General features: G+C 45.1%; 1 protein-coding gene across 1 annotated transcript in view; it reads left to right on the top strand.

Annotated features, from left to right (window-relative positions):
- The first annotated feature begins 12564 nt into the window (after positions 1 to 12564).
- LOC129852889 (voltage-dependent T-type calcium channel subunit alpha-1G-like) overlaps positions 12565 to 15000 on the top strand; it is a 166709-nt gene continuing 164273 nt past the window's right edge. Inside the window, exon 1 of the mRNA XM_055918878.1 lies at positions 12565 to 12742. Coding sequence (XP_055774853.1) covers positions 12625 to 12742 — 118 coding nt within the window. The 5' untranslated portion in view covers positions 12565 to 12624. The remainder of the gene's footprint in view (positions 12743 to 15000) is intronic.

The following is a 15000-nucleotide window of genomic DNA, read 5'->3' on the forward strand; positions in this document are numbered from 1 at the left end:
ACCTCTCTCCACCGCTTTCATCCCTCTTCCTCTCTTTTCCCTCCTCCTCAGATGAGTTTTGTAGGATCCCAAGTCAATAGTGTAGTGATTCTCAGGTAGTCTCAGACAGAGAGACTCTTCCACACATCGATCTGTCACCACAGTGGGAGTAGAGGCTTTCCTCTGCTAGGGGGAGATACTACTGAGGAGAGAAAGGTAGAGATGGAAGGAGGAAGGAGGGAGGGAGAAAGAGAGCAGGAGGGGGCAGAGATGCAATTTAGAAGGCAAACAATGTGTCCACAATATCAACATTACATACAGCCACTATACATACATTACAATATGTCATAGTCATATGGTCAAAGGTTGTAGAGGGTGAATGATAGACAGATACTATGGTAATACAGCCATCTCCAGCTCTCTCCATCTCTCTCTATCTCTCTCCAGACATCTCCATCTCTCTCCATCTCTCTCCATCTCTCTCCACCTCTCTCCAGCCACCTCCACCTCTCTCCAGCCATCTCCATCTCTCCATCTCTCTCCATCTCTCTCCAGCCATATCCACCTCTCTCCTCCTCTCTCCAGCCATCTCCACCTCTCTCCATCTCTCTCCATCTCTCTCCAGCCATCTCCATCTCTCTCCATCTCTCTCCAGCTCTCTCCACCTCTCTCCATCTCTCTCCAACCATCTCCATCTCTCTCCATCTCCTCATCTCTCTCCATCTCTCTCCATCTGTCTCCAGCTCTCTCCATCTCTCTCCACCTCTCTCCACCTCTCTCCACCTCTCTCCAGCCATGTCCATCTCTCTCCAACTGTCTCCAGCCATCTCCACCTCTCTCCAGCCATCTCCACCTCTCTCCATCTCTCTCCAGCCATCTCCATCTCTCTCCAGCCATCTCCACCTCTCTCCACCTCTCTCCAGCCATCTCCACCTCTCATCTCTCTCCATCTCTCTCCAGCCATCTCCATCTCTCTCCACCTCTCTCCATCTCTCTCCAGCCATCTCCATCTCTCTCCAGCCATCTCCATCTCTCTCCAGCCATCTCCATCTCTCTCTATCGCTCTCCACCTCTCTCCACCTCTCTCCACCTCTCTCCACCTCTCTCCACCTCTTTCCGCCTCTCTTCACCTCTCTACATCTCTCTCCAGCTCTTTCCACCTCTCTCCATCTCTCTCCAGCCATCTCCATCTCTCTCCAGCCATCTCCACCTTTCTCCATCTCTATCCACCTCTCTCCACATCTTTCCACCTCTTTCCACCTCTCTTCACCTCTCTCCTCCTCTCTCCACCTCTCTCCATCTCTCTCCAGCCATCTCCATCTCTCTCCAGCCATCTCCACCTCTCTCCACCTCTCTCCAGCCATCTCCACCTCTCTCATCTCTCTCCATCTCTCTCCAGCCATCTCCATCTCTCTCCACCTCTCTCCATCTCTCTCCAGCTCTCACCTCTCTCCATCTCTCTCCAGCCATCTCCATCTCTCTCTATCGCTCTCTCCACCTCTCTCCACCTCTCTCCATCTCTCTCCAGCTCTCTCCAACTCTCTCCATCTCTCTCCAGCCATCTCCATCTCTCTCCAGCCATCTCCATCTCTCTCCACCTCTCTCCATCTCTCTCCAGCTCTCTCACCTCTCTCCATCTCTCTCCAGCCATCTCCATCTCTCTCTATCGCTCTCTCCACCTCTCTCCACCTCTCTCCATCTCTCTCCAGCTCTCTCCAACTCTCTCCATCTCTCTCCAGCCATCTCCATCTCTCTCCAGCCATCTCCATCTCTCTCTATCACTCTCCACCTCTCTCCATCTCTCTCCACCTCTCTCCACCTCTCTCCATCTCTCTCCACCTCTTTCCACCTCTCTTCACCTCTCTCCATCTCTCTCTATCGCTCTCCACCTCTCTCCACCTCTCTCCACCTCTCTCCATCTCTCTCCACCTCTCTCCACCTCTCTCCACCTCTCTCCATCACTCTCCACTTCTCTCCACCTCTCTCCACCTCTTTCCACCTCTCTTCACCTCTCTCCATCTCTCTCCAGCGCTCTCCACCTCTCTCCATCTCTCTCCAGCCATCTCCATCTCTCTCCAGCCATCTCCACCTTTCTCCATCTCTATCCACCTCTCTCCACCTCTCTCCACCTCTCTCCCTCTCTCTCCAGCTCTCTCCACCTCTCTCCATCTCTCTCCAGCCATCTCCATCTCTCTCCAGCCATCTCCACCTCTCTCCACCTCTCTCCAGCCATCTCCACCTCTCTCATCTCTCTCCATCTCTCTCCAGCCGTCTCCATCTCTCTCCACCTCTCTCCATCTCTCTCCAGCTCTCTCCACCTCTCTCCATCTCTCTCCAGCCATCTCCATCTCTCTCTATCGCTCTCTCCACCTCTCTCCACCTCTCTCCCTCTCTCTCCAGCTCTCTCCACCTCTCTCCATCTCTCTCCAGCCATCTCCATCTCTCTCCAGCCATCTCCATCTCTCTCTATCACTCTCCACCTCTCTCCATCTCTCTCCACCTCTCTCCATCTCTCTCCCCCTCTTTCCACCTCTCTTCACCTCTCTCCATCTCTCTCCAGCTCTCTCCACCTCTCTCCACCTCTCTCTATCGTTCTCCACCTCTCTCCACCTCTCTCCACCTCTCTCCACCTCTCTCCACCTCTCTCCATCACTCTCCACCACTCTCCACCTCTCTCCACCTCTCTCCACCTCTCTTCACCTCTCTCCTCCTCTCTCCACCTCTCTCCACCGCTTTCATCCCTCTTCCTCTCTTTTCCCTCCTCCTCAGATGAGTTTTGTAGGATCCCAAGTCAATAGTGTAGTGATTCTCAGGTAGTCTCAGACAGAGAGACTCTTCCACATATCGATCTGTCACCACAGTGTGAGTAGAGGCTATCCTCTGCTAGGGGGAGATACTACTGAGGAGAGAAAGGTAGAGATGGAAGGAGGAAGGAGGGAGGGAGAAAGAGAGCAGGAGGGGGCAGAGAGGCAATTTAGAAGGCAAACAATGTGTCCACAATATCAACATTACATACAGCCACTATACATACATTACAATATGTCATAGTCATATGGTCAAAGGTTGTAGAGGGTGAATGATAGACAGATACTATGGTAACACTCTACATAAGTTTGTTAAAGGTTTTCTTGAAAGAAAACAGATATCATTGACCTCCTACCATAAATACAATCACTGAATGACAGAGAGCTGCATAGAGAGGGGGAAAACAGGAAACAGAGAGAGAGGCAAGAGAGAAGCAAAGAAAATCCTCATCACTACCCTCTCTCTCCTTTTCTCCCTCTTTCCCTCTCCTTCTCTCTCCCTCTCCCTCTCACTCCCTCTCTCTCTCTCTCTCCCTCTCTCTCTCTCTCCCTCTCTCTCTCTCTCCCTCTCCCTCTCTCCCTCTCCCGCTCGCCTCTCGCTCTCTCTTTCTCCCTCTCTCTCCTTTTCTCTCTCTCTCCCTCTCCATCTCCTTCTCTCCCTCTCTCTTTCTCTCTCTCCCTCCCTTTCTCTCTCTCTCCCTTTCTCTCTCTCCCTCTCTCTCTCCCCTTCTCTCTCTCTCTCTCTCTCTCTCTCTCCCTTTCTCTCTCTCTCCCTTTCTCTGTCTCTCCCTTTCTCTCTCACACTCTTAGTTTTTTCTTCCTCCCTGTATTTTCTTCTCCTTCATTTATTGATCAAACTGATTCAACACCTGTTTGGTGACAAAGGAAAGGTTAGATGACATTTTGAACAACATTTAGAGTTGCATTTTAACATTATCTCAGGTAACATATGGTCCCACTCTACGGAGTGTAAAAACTACTCTGTTTATATTGTTACATTTTGAGTGTTAATGTAACACTCCATAGTGTAAAAAATAAGCCTTACATTTGCCAGTGTTACGCAAATGTATCACTATGGGGTAATTAACACTCACTAGGTTATTTATATTCAACACTAGTGTTAACTCTAGAGTTAACTCCTATTAGTGTTATGCAAAAACTCTGTTACAGTAATTGATTTATGGTGTTGTTTTAACACTATATGGTTTAAAGCCATTTTGGATATTCCCCATGGTGCATTTTCTTGTGTGAATTGTAGCGTTACCACCCATGACTGGATTTGTTAGTGACAGAGACATCGTTGTTGAACTCTTTCCTTCTAAGGTATTGTGGCTTTCACCAAATGAGTATCAAAGTAAATATAAATATTTTAAAAAAGAGTTTATAATATGACATGTATTGTAAGGCCTAGATTTACCCGAACACAGTGGTGTAGAAACATTCTGGTTAACTGATTACAGGACACATCATGCTGGCTGGAAAAGTGACATGCAACTCCTGTTGGCATCCAGCCAGAGTTGGAAAAGACAACAGATAACATGTGTATTCACCTACAACCTGTATTCATAATGACTGTCAGGGTTAGGAACAGTGTGATGAGACTAAACCATTTAAACTGGAACAACCATTCCAGGAAACGGGTGAAATAAATCTAACTAACAGATTGGATTTGTTTAGACAAATGTATGTTATTCATCTTTGTGTACCATAAGATGAATCAATCAATCAATCAATGTACATGCAAAAACACAGACATTAAAATAATTCTACCTGCATATCAAGCTGGAAAATATAATAATACTCTCCACAGTGTAAAACAATAACTCTGGTTATTAATTTCCCTCCATTAACTGTGTGTTAATTTCCCTCCAACAGTATGAAATTAACTCCTGATTTAACATTGGCCAATTTGCTGATCTCTCTCTCTCTCTCTCTCTCTCTCTCTCTCTCTCTCTCTCTCTCTCTCTCTCTCTCTCTCTCTCTCTCTCTCTCTCTCTCTCTCTCTCTCTCTCTCTCTCTCTCTCTCTCTCTCTCTCCATCTCTCTCTCTCTCTCTCTCTCTCTCTCTCTCTCTCTCTCTCTCTCTCTCTCTCTCTCTCTCTCTCTCTCTCTCTCTCTCTACATATTGCCAAAGCTTATCTTGGATATTTACAACAATATAAATACAAATGTGAATCAAAAATGTCAACGGGACGACAGTAACAACAATAACCAGGGGTCAAAATAACCATACATTCAACAATAAGCATACAGTACAGCATACAGTCTCTCTCTCTCAATTCAAGGGGCTTTATTGGCATGGGACACATATGGCCTGGATTGGGGTTATCCGGCCTTGGTTCCAAATATTGCGGAATATGCCAGAGCTCAGGATGATGTTAAAGAGTACAGTAACAGTCAACAGTTTGGACACACCTACTCATTTCAGGGGTTTTCTTTATTTGTACTATTTTCTACATTGTAGAATAAATGTGAAGACATCAAAACTATGAAATAACGCATATGGAATCATGTAGTAACCAAAAAAGTGTTAAACAAATCAAAAAATATTTTAGATTTTAGATTCTTCAAAGTAGCCACGCGTTTGCCTTGATGACAGCTTTGCACACTCTTGGTATTCTCTCAACCAGCTCCATGAGGTAGTCACCTTTTGTCTTGTATGATGCTATATTTGTTGTGCCTGCTAGTGAGAGTGCTGTACCAATTTAAGCGATATGTGGCATTGGTTCTCTGGAAATTAAATATATATATAGGTTGCAGATCAGAGTGGCAGCAAGTCTCAAACCTTTAAACATCCCAAACAGTCATTTTGATTACCATGAAAAATATTATTTTGAGTGACTAAACTATCCCCCATAATATTTTGGGGGTGATAGAACATGCCAAAAAATGTAAGAAAATTACTTTTTCTCTCATGGTTAACTACCAGGAAGTTTGAAAGACAGGCTGAGTGGGCGGGGAGCTTATATTCATGAGCTCATCTTGACTGACAGCTCTTTGAAACGCCTACTGTATGTCAAAGCAACGTGGATGCAGTGAGCAGTGTTGTAGTAACATCATCTCAAGCTAATTTGTTGATACACAAAGCAACTCAAAACAACATTGAAATTACATCAATGATATATACATTTGTATAATCCATCTCCCATTTGTCTCTTGTGATGCAGCCCACAGCAGCACTGACGGATGTGTTGCAATGACATCTGCGTCAGAGTTTTTTTCCATGCTGGCTGAAGACCAAACTAGCCAATAATATCACCATAGACCAGGGGTGTCAAACTCATTCCACGGAGGGCCTAGTGTCTGCAGGTTTTTGGTTTTTCCTTTCAATAAAGCCCTAGACAACCAGGTGTGGGGAGTTCCTAACTAATTAGTGATGTTAATTCATCAATCAAGTATAAGGGAGGAGCGAAAACCCGACACTCGGCCCCTCGTGGAATGAGTTTGACACCTGTGCCATAGACCAACCTCGTTTGGTTTCCATGTGCCATATATTTTTCAATTGTGCTCTGACAACGGACAGCCCTGCTTTACTCCTCTTAAAAGCTCAATACTTACTGAGAGGTAACCATTATATCTGGTAGACTTTCAGGTTACTGTACATAACTTTAACCAATTGTATAAGAGATTCGCCGAAATTAAAGTAATCCAGGCATGTATATAAAAATTATAGTCATACTTTATCAAACGTCTTTTCAAAATCTGCAATGAAGACCAGGCCTGGTATCTTTGATGTTTCATAATGTTCAATTGTTTGAATTCATTTTCATATATTATTTTCAATATGTCTATGTAAAAACCTGTGTGATCAGGGTGAACAATATCTGGTAAAACTTTTTTTTTTAAACTGAAAACTTGAACTTGAAAGTCAATACTTTGTAGAGCCACCTTTTGCAGCATTTACAGCTGCAAGTCTCTTGGGTAATGTCTCTATAAGCTTGGTACATCTAGCCACTGGGATTTTTGCCCATTCTTCAAGGCAAAACTGCTCTAGCTCCTTCAAGTTGGATGGGTTCCGCTGGTGTACAGCAATCTTTTAGTCATACCACATATTCTCAATTGGATTGAGGTCTTGGCTTTGACTAGGCCATACCAAGACATTTAAATGTTTCCTCTTAAACCACTGGAGTGTTGCTTTAGCAGTATGCCTAGGGTAATTGTCCTGCTGGAAGGTGAACCTCCGTCCCAGTCTCAAATCTCTGGAAAACTGAAACAGTTTTCCCTCAAGAATTTCCCTGTATTTAGCGCCATCCATCATTCCTTCAAATCTGACCAGTTTCCCAGTCCCTGACGATTAAAAACATCCCCACAGCATGATGCTGCCACAACCATGCTTTACTGTGGGGATGAAATTCTCGGAGGTGATGAGAGGTGTTGGGTTTGCGATAGTGTTTTCCTTGATGGCCAAAAAGCTCAATTTTAGACTCATCTGACCAGAGTACCTTCTTCCATGTGTTTGGGGAGTCTCCGACTTACCTTTAGGTGAACACCAAACGTGTTTGCTCATTTCTTTCTTTAAGCAATGGCTTTTTTCTGGCCTGTTAAGTACAGTTGTTAAGGACAAGAGAACCCGCTAAATGACCAAAATGTACATGTAAATGGAAAAATGGAAACTCGCAAAGAAAACTAGGTAATATGTCGCTGCATGGGTAATTCCAGTAATATACTGTACATTAGATTACAGTAACATTGTTAGTTGCGTAAATTTTTACGCAATTGCTGTCATTAAGTTACTGTACATTTTACAGGAAACGTTTTGCAGTATAATGTGTGTGTCTGTGTGTGCAGTGCACTATGAAATGAAATTACTCTGAGAGAGAGAGAGAGAGAGAGAGAGAGAGAGAGAGAGAGAGAAAGAGAGAGAGAGAGAGAAAGAGAGAAAGAGACAGAGAGAGACAGAGAGAGACAGAGAGAGAGACAGAGAGACAGAGACAGACAGAGAGACAGAGAGAGAGAGAGAGAGAGACAGAAACAGAGAGACAGAGAGAGAGAGACAGAGAGAGAGAGAGAGAGAGAGAGAGAGAGAGAGAGAGAGAGAGAAACCCCCTCACATCTCTCCTGATGCTGCAATATGCTGTGGGCTGCAGTCTTAACACACACCGCTATCTATCACACACACACACAGCACTATCTATCAGTCAGTCACAGTTCGTTCCGTGCTGGATAACTCCCACTGCAGCTAGCCTCTCTGTGAGGCCCCAGAGAATAGAATTACAACACTAACTGACAAATGTCATCAGAAAGAGACTGAGCTGAGTTGACTGATTCATATGATGACAGATGGGAGAGATAAGGAGAGAAGATGGTGGTTTTAGCAGTAGGAAGAAATACTCCACATCTACTGACGTGGTTAATAATTATATTCTTTCATCCTTTAACGGATAAAATAGGATCTGATCCTACATCTGCAGTTAAAGGCCATTGATGGGTTTCCTATGGATGAAATTAAGCAAACAATAGTCTCTTTTATGTGTCTGTGTGTTTTTTGCCTGAACTTTTTTGTACAATTATTGTGTTGTTTTGCAAACTTTGACGGGGCAAACAAATCCAACAGGCTAATGGCTATTATATCCGTGGTACAATACTAATTAAGTCATTATATATCTATTATAGTGCTATAAAACTAGGGAGGGTTTCATTTTCTATTATAAGGCTACTGATGTTAGTCTGATGGACAGAGGGAAAAGTAAGGGAGGGTGAGAGAAAGAGAGAGAGAGGATTGTATGCGGTAGGGAGGAGAGTGAGAATGAATCTGAGGACAAGCTTTGGGCTCTAGCTAAATCTTTTTCAACTACCTCCTCCACCTCTCCCTTCCTCTCTCGCTCCTTGCAGATCCCTCCCTCCACCTCTCCCTTCCTCCCTCGCTCCTTGCAGATCCCTCCCTCCACCTCTCCCTTCCTCCTTCGCTCCTTGCCGATCCCTTCCTCCACCTCTCCCTCGCTCCTTGCAGATCCCTCCCGCCACCTCTCCCTTCCTCCCTCACTCCTTGCAGATCCCTCCTGCCACCTCTCCCTTCCTCCCTCGCTCCTTGCAGATCCCTCCCTCCTCCTCTCCCTTCCTCCCTCGCTCCTTGCAGATCCCTCCCTCCACCTCTCCCTTCCTCCCTCGCTCCTTGCAGATCCCTCCCTCCTCCTCTCCCTTCCTCCCTCGCTCCTTGCAGATCCCCCCTCCTCCTCTCCCTTCCTCCCTCGCTCCTTGCAGATCCCTCCCTCCACCTTTCCCTTCCTCCCTCGCTCCTTGCAGATCCCTTCCTCCTCCTCTCCCTTCCTCCCTCGATCCTTTCAGATCCCTCCCTCCTCCTCTCCCTCCCTCGCTCCTTGCAGATCCCTACCCCCCTCCACCTCTCCCCTCCTCCCTCGCTCCTTGCAGATCCCTCCCTCCTCCTCTCCCCTCCTCCCTCGCTCCTTTCAGATCCCTCCCTCCACCTCTCCCTTCCTCCCTCGCTCCTTGCATATCACTCCCTCCTTCTCTCCCTTCCTCCCTCGCTCCTCGCAGATCCCTCCAACTCAACCTCCCAAGCCTCCCTTCAATTACTCCTTTCTCCGCATACCCCTTACTTTCTCTCTCACTCCCTCCCACTCCTGCCGTACTTCATTGACCTGCCAGGTGGTGCAGAGAGAGAGAGAGAGAGAGAGAGAGAGAGAGAGAGAGAGAGAGAGAGAGAGAGAGAGAGAGAGAGAGAGAGAGAGAGAGAGAGAGAGAGAGAGAGAGAGAGAGAGAGAGAGAGAGAGAGAGAGAGAGAGAGATTTTTAATGGTTTATTTAACTTGTGTTTATTATCGATTTCACTTGCTTTGGCAATGTTAACATATATTTCCCATGCCATTAAAGCCCTTTGAATTGATTTGAGAGAGAGAGAGAGACTGCACACTTCCCGCAAAATGAGGTGGAAACTGAGCTCCACTTCCTAACCTCCTGCCAAATTTATGACCATATAAGAGACACATATTTCCCTCAGATTATACAGACCCACAAAGAATTCAAAAACAAATCCTATTTTGATAAACTCTTATATCTATTCGATGAAATACCACAGTGTGAAATCACAGCACAACATGTGTGAACTGTTGCCACTAGAAAAGGGCAACCAGTGAAGAACAAACCCCATTGTAAATACAACCCATATTTATTTTGAATTACTTTCCTTTTTGTACTTTATCTATTTGCACATAATATGACCTGTGAAATGTCTTTATTCCTTTGGAACTTCTGTGACTGTAATATTTACTGTACATTTGTGTGGTTTATTTCACTTTTGTTTATAATCTAGTTAACTTGCTTTGGCAATGTTAACATATGTTTCCCATGCCAATAAAGCCCTTAAATTGAATTGAAATTGAAATTGAATTGAGAGATATAAGAGAGAGAGAGAGAGAGAGAGAGAGAAAGAGAAAGGGGGAGAGAGATAGAGACAGAGAGAAAGAGACACAGAGAGAGACACAGAGAGAGAGAGAGAGAGAGGGAGAGAGAGACAAAGGGAGAGCGAGACCGGGGAGTGAGAGACCGGGGAGTGGGAGACCGGGGAGTGGGAGGCGAACAGTTACAGTGCCATAGGTAGGATGCTGATATGATTACCTTCTCTGTGTCTTTGTTTGTATCCTTTTATCTTTGCATGCGCCTGGCTCTCTGAAAGTTCACTGGTAATCTGACATGTCAGCTAAGTATGGAAGATAAGTATGGAAGATAAGTATGGAAGAGTGAAAATAAGAAACATGCTGTACTCTTCAAGAGACAAAGAAGGACAGACCCAGAGACAGTGTTGAGTTGGACGTCTCCAGTATCGCTCCCTCCCTCTCCCTCCCTCCCTCCCCCTCCCCCTCCCCCTCCCTCTCGCCCTCTCTCTCTCTCTCTCTCTCTCTCTCTCTCTCTCCTCTCTCTCTCTCTCTCTCTCTCTCTCTCTCTCTCTCTCTCTCTCTCTTCTCTCTCTCCTCTCCCTCCTCCCTCTCCTCCCTCCTCCCTCCATCTCTCTCTCTCTCTCTCCCTCCCCCCTCCCTCCCTCCCTCCTCTCTCTGTGCAACCCCCTCTACTCCACTGCAATGCTTCTAAGAACTCCCACAGCCAGTCATCGTCACTGCAGTAGATCATATAAGCCTTTCCTCTCAGAAGGTTTTAAGAACATCCATGATATTATAGTCTTTATAACGTCCTCCTCCCTCAATGACCAGTGAGTCACTCTGCTGTTGATGTTTGAAGAGGGATACACAGTGGCATGTGCTCGCTGGTCGCCTAGGGTGTGTGTGTGTGTGTGTGTGTATATGTGTGTACGTGCTTGTGTGTGTATGCATGTCCGTCGGACACACTTATTACAACCAGACACACTCAGACAAGTTGAGGAAATTGACAAGCACGGAAATGAGAAATGAGACATTAGTAAAGTCATTAGAGATTATGTTTTACATTTACTCTGTGATTGATCGCATTTTAATGCAGTTCCTTATGGCGGTCTCACTCTCAGCGCAGATAGCATGCATAGACAATAGAGCAGGGCTATTCAACTCTTAAAGGCGTCTGTATTTACGGTGATACGGCCTGTGTAGAAGTCAGGGCATTCATACTTATTGCGCTTCGCCGAGCAGCACAGAGCTGTTGTCAAGAAAGTTGTCAAGAAAGAGAGTTTATGTTTATACAGGACCTCCAGCCCCCAACTACCATCAACCACTCATGTCAATGTGAGCTATACGGAACCCTCCGCATTGTTACAACATTCTGCCTCTGGAGGCTTTGCATTTTTGGATCTTTCCCTAGACGGTCTACTGCTGCTTTTCTGTTCTACCAGATCAGTAATTGTGCCCACCTGGTGTCCCAGGTCTAAATCAGTCCCTAATTAGAAGGGAATCACCCACGTGGTGTCCCAGGTCTAAATCAGGCCCTAATTAGAAGGGAATCACCCACGTGGTGTCCCAGGTCTAAATCAGTCCCTAATTAAAAGGGAATCACCCACGTGGTGTCCCAGGTCTAAATCAGTCCCTAATTAGAAGGGAATCACGCACGTGGTGTCCCAGGTCTAAATCAGTCCCTAATTAGAAGGGAATCACCCACGTGGTGTCCCAGGTCTAAATCAGTCCCTAATTAGAAGGGAATCACACACGTGGTGTCCCAGGTCTAAATCAGTCCCTAATTAGAAGGGAATCACACACGTGGTGTCCCAGGTCTAAATCAGTCCCTAATTAGAAGGGAATCACCCATGTGGAGTCCCAGGTCTAAATCAGTCTCTAATTAGAAGGGAATCACGCACATGGTGTCCCAGGTCTAAATCAGTCCCTAATTAGAAGGGAATCACCCATGTGGTGTCCCAGGTCTAAATCAGTCCCTAATTAGAAGGGAATCACGCACGTGGTGTCCCAGGTCTAAATCAGTCCCTAATTAGAAGGGAATCACCCATGGGGTGTCCCAGGTCTAAATCAGTCCCTAATTAGAAGGGAATCACCCATGTGGAGTCCCAGGTCTAAATCAGTCCCTAATTAGAAGGGAATCACCCACGTGGAGTCCCAGGTCTAAATCAGTCCCTAATTAGAAGGGAATCACCCACGTGGTGTCCCAGGTCTAAATCAGTCCCTAATTAGAAGGGAATCACCCATGTGGAGTCCCAGGTCTAAATCAGTCCCTAATTAGAAGGGAATCACCCACGTGGTGTCCCAGGTCTAAATCAGTCCCTAATTAGAAGGGAATCACCCACGTGGGGTCCCAGGTCTAAATAGGTCCCTAATTAGAAGGGAATAATCAAATAAAACAATGGAAGTTGATCCAATGTTCATATTTGAATTTGAGGGCAATAGAGGATTTTGTACAGTACGCAGAAAGCAAGACATTTTAGAGTGGACTCTGGCATGCTACTAACAGTGTATGTGTTTGTTTTGTTCTAGGATGCTGGAGTACTCTCTGAACCTGGAGAACGTCAGCTTCTCGGCAGTGAGAACAGTTCGAGTTCTGAGACCCCTCCGAGCCATCAACAGAGTGCCTAGTGAGTAACAATCCCTCTCCACTCCTTCCCTCCACTCCTCTGCCCTTACTGAAACCAAACAGTGCCACAGTTATTGGCCAAGGCTAATCTCTCTGTTCGTCTGTGATGAGGCTGATTTGTCTTGGCTCTGATTCCACTTCGACCTTCCTGTGTCATATCTCTCTCTCTCTCTATTTCAAACCAAATCAAATTGTATTGGTCTCATTCACATACAGTATTTAGCAGATGTTATTGCAGTAGAGACTCAGAGCTACAAAATGGTATATCACACACTGTATTTGAGGAACAATGGGAAAATAATTCTGCTTTTAAAGTTGATCAACTTGAAAACTCACTTTTGAGAAAACCGTCTTTCAAATTTTTGGTACTACCATTGGAGAACCCTTCTTTGTCTACACCCATTCAGCATTTTTCACACCCTCTTGAGCCTTAGTCCCACCCATCTCTTTATGGGTTGATCCAACTGTTCTGTACAAACTTGCCAGCTACTTCCAGACATCTAAGAGAGAGAGAATAGCTCACAGAACATTACTCTCCCTATCGCTCTATCTGTAGTTTCGTGTTAAGAAATGTAGCTAGATAGCTAGCTAGGTAAACAATGAGTCCCAACTCATGACGTAACGCTAGCTAGCTAACAGTACACTTGAAATTAAACAACTTTCTGTAAAAATTAGAAATGTGTAATATCTGATAATCTTACCAGTATACATCACGGTTGGACGCGTCTCCTGTCTGATGCCATTTACGGTTGCCTTAGTTTGATGATGTAATCCAGACTGGTGTTTTCTCCATCTTCTTAGCTATTATACTCCAATTCCACTGATTTCAAAACTCGGTTCTCCAGAAAGTGGAAAGCATACACATAACATTAGCTAGCGAGCCAGTCAGCTAACGTTAGCTAGCTAACAGTACACTTGACATTAGGTTTATGCAGTTTTACTAAGCAACATTTTTTTTTTAAAAGCCGCGTTCGACACGATTATCTAAACATACTGACTAGCTCTAATAGACAGACGTGTGCTATATGGTAAACCAATTCAATCTCATCTCTCGGCATATCCAGCCCACTCATTATCTCAGCCAATTATGGCTAGCGGGAAGGTTGCCCACTTTTTCTGTGGCTAAACCAACTCCTAATTTAACAATTGATTTTGTATTTACAGATGGCATACAAGTTTGATATGAAGGCACATGAAAGTTCACATGTTCAACAAGTCATTTCTGCCCAAAAACACATGTTGATGAAAACATTTTCTTTAACGTTCAAACAGCTCTCTTGTGAAGTCGTGACATATGCCGAGTTTCCTGAATCCGGCCACATATTAGGATGAGCAATGTCAGAGTGACATTGACTAGAATACAGTATATATATATGAAATTAGTAAAACAGAATGTAAACATTACTAAAGTGACCAGTGTTCCATGTCTAAGTACATAGGGCAGCAGCCTCTAAGATGCAGGGATGTGTAACCGGGTGGTAGCTGGCTAGTGACAGTGACTAAGTTCAGGGCAAGTTACTGTGTGGAGGCCGGCAAGTTACTGGGTTTGATGCACCTGTACTGACCTCGCCTTCTGGATGGTAGTGGGGTGAACAGGCAGTGGCTCAGATGGTTGATGTCCTTGATGATATTTTTGGCCTTCCTGTGCCATCGGGTGGTGTAGGTGTCCTGGAGGGCAGTGTGCCGCTGGTGATGCGTTGTGTCTCTCAATCTCCCTCCATCTTTCTTTCTCCACCATGTTCCACATTAGTCTTTAACCTCTAACGAGCACCTACCCCGGGTCCGGGAGCACCCCCCCCCCCCCCCCACACTGATTAGCATCGCTAGCATAGCGTCACAATTAAATAGTAGCATCTAAATATCATTAAATCACAAGTCCAAGACACCTAATGAAAGATACAGATCCTGTGAATAAAGCCACCATTTCAGATTTTTAAAATGTTTTACAGGGAAGACAAAATATGTAAATCTATTAGCTAACCACGTTAGCAAAAGACACCACTTTTCTAACTCCATCAGTTTCTTACTCCATCAGGTGCTATCACCAATTCGGCTAAACTAAGATATTGATAGCCACTAACCAAGAAAAAACCTCACCAGATGACAGTCTGATAACATATTTATGGTATAGGATAGGTTTTGTTAGAAAAATGTACTTATTTCAGGTAGATATCAGAGTTTACAATTGCACCCACCGTCACAAATGGACTAGAATAAATACAATGAGCAACGTGTTTACCTAATTACTAATCATCAAAC

This window comes from Salvelinus fontinalis, chromosome 1, assembly GCF_029448725.1.
Source record: "Salvelinus fontinalis isolate EN_2023a chromosome 1, ASM2944872v1, whole genome shotgun sequence".
NCBI classification, from domain to species: Eukaryota; Metazoa; Chordata; class Actinopteri; order Salmoniformes; family Salmonidae; genus Salvelinus; species Salvelinus fontinalis.